General features: G+C 35.4%; 1 protein-coding gene across 4 annotated transcripts in view; it reads right to left on the bottom strand.

Annotated features, from left to right (window-relative positions):
• The window catches only part of LOC106468910 (afadin-like), a 49498-nt gene that overhangs the window by 34954 nt on the left and 7029 nt on the right, over positions 1-7515 (bottom strand). For all 4 annotated transcript variants that reach the window (XM_013929362.2, XM_022397313.1, XM_022397314.1 and 1 more), the window contains exon 2: positions 404-596. In XM_013929362.2, coding sequence (XP_013784816.1) covers positions 404-596 — 193 coding nt within the window. The remainder of the gene's footprint in view (positions 1-403; positions 597-7515) is intronic.

Raw genomic sequence — 7515 nt, 5'->3', positions numbered from 1 at the left:
ACTTTTACCTGCCTACAGGTACACGTAAAGGTGAACCGGTACACTTTTACCTGCCTACAGGTACACGTAAAGGTGAACCGGTACACTTTTACCTGCCTACAGGTACACGTAAAGGTGAACAGGTACACTATACCTACCTACAGGTACACGTAAAGGTGAACAGGTACACTATACCTACCTACAGGTACACGTAAAGGTGAACAGGTACACTATACCTACCTACAGGTACACGTAAAGGTGAACAGGTACACTATACCTACCTACAGGTACACTATAATTACCTACAGGTACACATAAAGGTAAACAGGTACACTATAATTATCTACAGGTACACATAAAGGTAAACAGGTACACTATAATTACCTACAGGTACACATAAAGGTAAATAGGTAACTTTACCTACCTCCATTTTCATGAATTTCATATAATGCATACTCAGGTACAAACAACATTCGAATATCTGGGCGAAACTTTTCAATCAGGGTGTGTATGACATCTTTGGTGGTAGCACTACTTGCCACCCTGATACATTTTGTCGCTACCTTCTGTCCTGCATCTTGAAAGTAGAATCTCATAACCCCGTGAAATTCCAGCTCCTAACAGTTAAAATACCTTGATTTGAAACGATCACAGTTAAATACAAATAACACGAAGTTACAACTAACCTGAACATGCTGTTTAAACAAGTTTAACCACACTTGTGTGAATATAATGTACAATACAGGAAACACTTATAGAACACAAGTTGAAAGACAAAATATTGTAGGTTCTTCATAAAATCATTTCATGAACTTGTTTCCCTGTAAAGGTAACGGAACTTCTGTACATTTGATATTTTCATTAGAAAACAAACTAAAACTCAGCCACAGAAGTAAATAAACACTAAACCTCAGCCATACAAGTAGAAAATAAACACTAAACCTCAGTTATACGAGTGAAAAACAAACACTACAGCAGAGTCATATAACTGAAAAACAAATACTAAACTCACCCATACGAGTGAAATCACTAAAACACTAGAGTGCAATCATGTGAGTAAAGGTTCAACTATTATAATATTCTTAAGTATTAATTCTTACTTATTAAACCAGACTTTTAGTGAAATATATTGTACAATGAAATAACAGTCAGTTACAACAATTACAACTAATGATTCAGTTGTACAATGGAACAGTCAGTCAGTTACAACAACTACAGCTAATGATACAGTTGTACAATGAAATAACAGTCAGTTACAACAATTACAACTAATAATTCAGTTGTACAATGGAACAGTCAGTCAGTTACAGCAACTACAGCTAATGATACAGTTGTACAATGGAACATCAGTCAGTTACAACAACTACAACTAATGATTCAGTTGTACAATGGAACATCAGTCAGTTACAACAACTACAGCTAATGATACAGTTGTACAATGGAACATCAGTCAGTTACAACAACTACAGCTAATGATTCAGTTGTACAATGGAACATCAGTCAGTTACAACAACTACAGCTAATGATACAGTTGTACAATGGAACAGTCAGTCAGTTACAACAACTACAGCTAATGATACAGTTGTACAATGAAATAACAGTCAGTTACAACAATTACAACTAATAATTCAGTTGTACAATGAACAGTCAGTCAGTTACAACAACTACAACTAATGATTCAGTTGTACAATGGAACAGTCAGTCAGTTACAACAACTACAACTAATGATTCAGTTGTACAATGGAACATCAGTCAGTTACAACAACTACAACTAATGATTCTCAAAACTTTATTAACATGATTTTAGTTTCTGTATCTATCTGAATGAAAGAAAAGAAAGTTTAGTAACAAACTAATCAACTTTGTAAATACAATTTTAAAAAATTATCACGTCCCAACAACCCAGCTAATCAGGTTCAAATTTGACCACTTTTGTCTCATAAGAAACTTTTAAAGGTTAAATGCAGCTAAAAAATGTTTACATTCCATAAATCATGCACACGTCATAAATCTAATATCTTTAAAGTCATCAACAAGAGTGTAGAGGTTGCAGGGGGGTCTTATTACTTGGATAGGCTGGTGTCAAATGTTAGCATTAACATCCTGGTTGATCATTTTCTCACGTGCTTAGTTTTTAATGAAAGACAATAAATATGGTAGAAACTCTGACTTTTATCTCTGAATTATTTCTCAAGTCCAATTCTAAAACAGAAGCATTAAAATATTAGTTTTATTAGCCCTATGTTCCACTGGGAATGACAGGAACTAAGAAGAAGAGAAGAATACAAAAAACATTTCATACAGTCTCGTCTCAAACGTGGCTACTTTTGATTTTATCCGAATATCTTTTTTCTCAGACGTTCCCCTCAAGTCTGTTCATCTTACTTTTATTCTAAGTATTTTTATTTTCAGATATTTTATTTGAGTCTGGTTAATTTTTACCCCCCCCAAAAAAACTCATCAAATATTATTTGCTCACAAATCTGGCTGGTTTGAATTTACTCTAATGTTAGGTATGTTAAGTTGGTGGGCCATTATTCACCATACAATTTTAACTCATAAAATGTAACGAAAACACCAACCAGACTTTCTGCATAATAACTCTTGGACGTTCAGTTCACCATGATTTAATTCATTATTCAGAAATCATGACAAAACACACAGCAAAAACCAAAGATTTTTCACAATTTCAAAATCAAACACCATTTTAAAAATAGGTGTTATCTTAAGGTTTAATTCCAGAAAAAAAAATAGAATCAACAAATTAACTGTTGTCAGGGCCATAGCTAGAGACCTTAATCATGTCCAGAACAGGGGGCCTTGAAGGCCCTCTGCTGAATCCCAAAAAACTGCATCTCGAATGTGGCAGGTAGATTACAGGAGATTGGATGGTCACATTGTGTTACTTTTGTTTTTACTCTGGGATAGATAAACAGTAATAAAACCGAATAAACTTGAACAAGTCTTAAACAAACAAACAAGAAATGGACATTTAACTGTCCAGGATTTTCCATGCAGGGAGCCATGCTCCTCTTATGGCACTACTGCAACTACGTTTCAACTTTGAATGTAATTAAATAAAGATGGAGTCATGACTCTTGAGTCAATTACAGGTGGAGCTTGGAATAAAAAAAACGTAATATAAAAGAAAAATTTGACATCTCTGTCTTGGCTGGTACACAACGCTGTCTTGGCTGGTACACAACGTTCTTAAGTCTCCATTTATCTATCAACCACCTTATAATCCTCTTCTAGTTTATCACTTAATGAGGAATACTTAATACAAGACTTTGTTAAGCATTGAAGGACAATGTAGGTTAAACAGTTATCAAAAGAAAGAATATCTAGGGCTAAAGTCTGCCACTACTGACTTCAGATAGTGCAGGAACAATTGGTGTTCCTCAAGTAAAGAACATGCTAAAATAGTTTGTTTGTTGCTGCTTTGTCTGGTTGATGGCATTGTTATCTTCATACTTTGAATGGCAGTTACATTACCATGGCGTACGGCAGTTATACTATACGATTTCACAAAAACTCTACTTATATTTGTTTAAAACATCAATTTTATTTAATATAAATAATTAAGATCACCACAGGCAACAGCATATTTATAATGCGACAAAATACACCCTAAAAATATATCACGGCTAGAAAAAAAAAAACTCAAAATATTTGAAGGATTAAAACTAACTTGAATAATTCAGCGCCCTCTATAGCGATCGGAGATAAGCAAAATGCAACTGCCGGATCATTCGGGTTACGTATATGATCACTCTGAGCAAAAGGTTAATTCCGACCACTTATGATGTTATATGCTACAAGTATTTCACGTTGAATTTCTCAAATATATATGTTTTATTAAATCGGTGTTCAATTGCTTATATTTGTACAAAGTCCGTTACCTTCATTAATATTCATGAAGGATCACAATAACCCTATGTCTAGGAAATGTTCAAATGTTGTCTTTTCGCCCTAAAGTAAAACAAATAATCTCTAACTTCTGTAGAATTGACATTCATATAAGCGCGATTTGGTTTTTTATTCCGCTAACTATATCAGTAACAAAACAAGACAGTTGTGGCTACTGAGATTGAATACCGAATTACAGTTACTTTTTTTCGATACATGAATACAAATAAGTTAAAAGATATAAACGGAATAATGAATTATTATTGTGTTTAATCCACCTGGCGGCAGGAAGCTGTACGAGTTGTTAAGCCTGACAATGCACGTCCCGAAAACAACGGAGCGCAACTTTACCTCTGAAGTTTCAAATTCCCAGAATGTTCAAAAAAAAAAATCACAAAAAAAAACTGCAGGTTCACGTTTAAATCATTTCAGTATAGGTTGTTTCCGGCAACATTGTGTTCTGAATATCACTGTTCCCGGTTTTGGTTTTATCTTTAAACATCCCGACGAGCTTTCGTATCCGAAACTGAAATAACATTTTTCCAATTTTTTTTTATGATTTTACAAAATCCCTCTGTCGGCCAAATATATTTGTTTTGACAAACCTGTATGTTCTAGATCTTCTATTTTCCAACAACAGTAATTTTTAATCTTTCCATTCCTTTGTGACATCTGAAACCTAGTAGTTTAAGTAAGTACACCACCATATCCGGTTTCACTTCAGCCTGCATGTACGTACGTGCTAAGTTTTATTTCCGTTTCGCTTTATACTAACAGACCGAAATGTTATCAAAACTGAATGATGAGCTGCTCGTTTCAACCGATGCATCCCATTCCATAAATCTGATTACTAAGATAAAAACGTATTACACGCGCATGCGCATACAAGGGGGCGAGAGAAAACTATACGACTACACCTACGAAATCACAACCATGTGTTTAAAATGTGTAAAAACAGACTCAGATGCCATCAAAACGCACAATTTTCCGTGGAAATTACCAAACAAAATCAGATGGGGCTTTCCGACTCGTTTCCTTTTTCCTCCAAATTTAACACCACCCCTCCCTTTAGATTTCTATTTACGCCCCACATACATTGCTGCGGGTTTTATAACACGCTTTGCTTACATCTAAACTAATTATTACTATCGAAATCACTTACGCATAGTCGATGGAACCGGGGGGAGGGGGGGGCACGCGTTCCCAAAACTTTTAACCCTGTAGTGAAGTGTTTTTTTTTATCAATCTATTACTTTTGAACTCAATGGTCAGTGTTAACTTATCAAATAAGGTTCCCTCAATCGTAGGTATTCCCCCCGCCCAATTGTTTGTTTGTTTGGAATTTCGCGCAAAGCTACACGAGGGCTATCTGCGCTAGCCGTCCCTAATTTAGCAGTGTAAGACTAGAGGGAAGGCAGCTAGTCATCACCACCCACCGCCAACTCTTGGGCTTCTCTTTTACCAACGAATAGTGGGATTGACCGCACATTATAACGCCCCCACGGCTGAATGGACGAGCATGTTTGGTGTGACGGGGATTCGAACCCGCGACCCTCAGATTCCACCCAATTGAAATTTGTTCCGTCGTCTGTGGCTTACTTAATTATCAAGCTGATCTCGAGAGCTATTCATTCTGTTAAATAATTAAAAACTAGCTAATAAAAAATCGTGAAAAGGGATTTTTGAAAACATGAGTAACATTATAAAACTGTAATAGAAACGAGATAAATTAAAGATGGGTTACAAGGATGTCACGTGAGCAAATGTTCTGAGGTCCATTTTTTAAACGTCCCGTATAACGGTTTGACATATTGGTGTCAGTATAAACCTGGAGAATAAACCAGCTAGTAATGGTTTACGTCACAGGTATGAAGCCTTAATTAAGATATGCCAAGAATTATACATATATATATAGAACACGCAGCCATACTGACATAAATTAAAATCGTTAAATATATTTTTTTTATTATTACATTAGTCTTTTATAAAGAAAATATGAGGAAATTTCATAACTTGTTAAAAATAAACTATTTACATCGGAATATTAAATAATCTCCTACATCTCCCTGACACTGCCCACATGGCCAAGACTGACCCCAGCTTGCTTTCATCACAAAATATGTGCATTATATATGCTGGTTTTCTCGTTCAATTAGGGTTCACTCCATATAGTTAGCAGTGAGTGGCGCAACCGTAACACTTGGACTTTTGACTGCTGGTAAAGCGATCACGCCAGTACACGTACGAAAATAAATGATCGGTTTTCACCCGCTCAGTTCTTGCATTAAAGTGATCCTTTAATTATGGCCTAAATGTAATGAAACAAATATTATTGATGAAACTACATGAAGCGTCTACACTTACTGAATTTCTAAAACTAATTTTTTTGCTCTTATACCAGTATTATCAAAGTATAGGGAAGAAGATGCTACAACCCCCCCCCCACCAATACACTACCATATTTGACTGTCGAAAAACACAAAATTATACAACTTTTGTCAAACAGCAACATCTGAACAACTATTGAAAGGTCACGTGAGCAATCATGGTCGGCATGCAGATCAATGTTATCTCACAAATTATCAACACAGTGTAGGTGTGCTTACGTTCCAACAGAAAATAAACAACGATTTACACCAAACCTACAGCTACATATGACTACTTATAAACTTTTTTTTTTTAATTCTGCTCTTGCTGGTTATACATTAGTGTGTGTGATCTAAATAAACGATCCTTTTCCACATACACGACTTGTGTTTATCCGTAAAAGTCTGCTGCTCGATAATGACACAGCGTATAGGCTTTAACTTCGAGAAAACCGTCCGAAAATTGAATCGCACGAGCCATTTTATCTAAACAAGTCACAGCGCTATAAACAAACAGATCGCACTGTCGTGTCACCACCAGTGGACGACACACAAAGTTACTGTTTCATATTTTCCGGTTTGTCGACTGCTTCACGTTTTGAAATTCAGTATACTACAATAACTTGACACAGATACGTATTGCTGTATGATGTATTGATATAATATTCTCAAGGTGTGTGTGTGTGTGTGTGTGTGTATAAACATGTAACATTTTTCTTACTTTGCTATTTTTGAAAAAGATATCTTCACGCGCGTGCATATTTATTCGACCACAGCGGTTCCTTTGAAAAAGACTAATCCCATCCTAATCAGACATTTAGCGGTAACGAAAAACTGGGGAGAGAGACCTAAATAAAGTTATTCTGTATAAATTATTAAAGTTCGATTTAGTTTTATGAGCTCCAAACGACTCAACAAAAAGAAATTATTGTATTTATCTATAACGTAGCAACAAACCAACAGTTGATAACTGGATAAAAGCAAATAATAGCTCAAGTTTATTCTATTACGTCTTCTAGAACTCTCCATCTTTATCTACAGCAATAAAAATAGGCATTTCTAACTGCAATAAAGCCAATTCTAGTATAACCAACAGGTTATCCAGTCTCATATCAGAGGTCTTATTTATCTTATCACATTACATTACGCTCAATAAATAATGAAAAAGAAGAATGACACGGCCTGGCGAGTTAAAGTGACTCGTCTGACAAACACGACTGTGGGTTCGAATCCTACTGTCTCTGACCGATTAAATAACTAA

The sequence above is a fragment of the Limulus polyphemus genome, unplaced genomic scaffold (genome assembly GCF_000517525.1).
Source record: "Limulus polyphemus unplaced genomic scaffold, Limulus_polyphemus-2.1.2 Scaffold3215, whole genome shotgun sequence".
Classification (NCBI taxonomy): domain Eukaryota; kingdom Metazoa; phylum Arthropoda; class Merostomata; order Xiphosura; family Limulidae; genus Limulus; species Limulus polyphemus.
The sequence above is the reverse complement of the archived record's forward strand: the minus strand, read 5'-3'. Positions and strand labels throughout refer to the sequence as shown.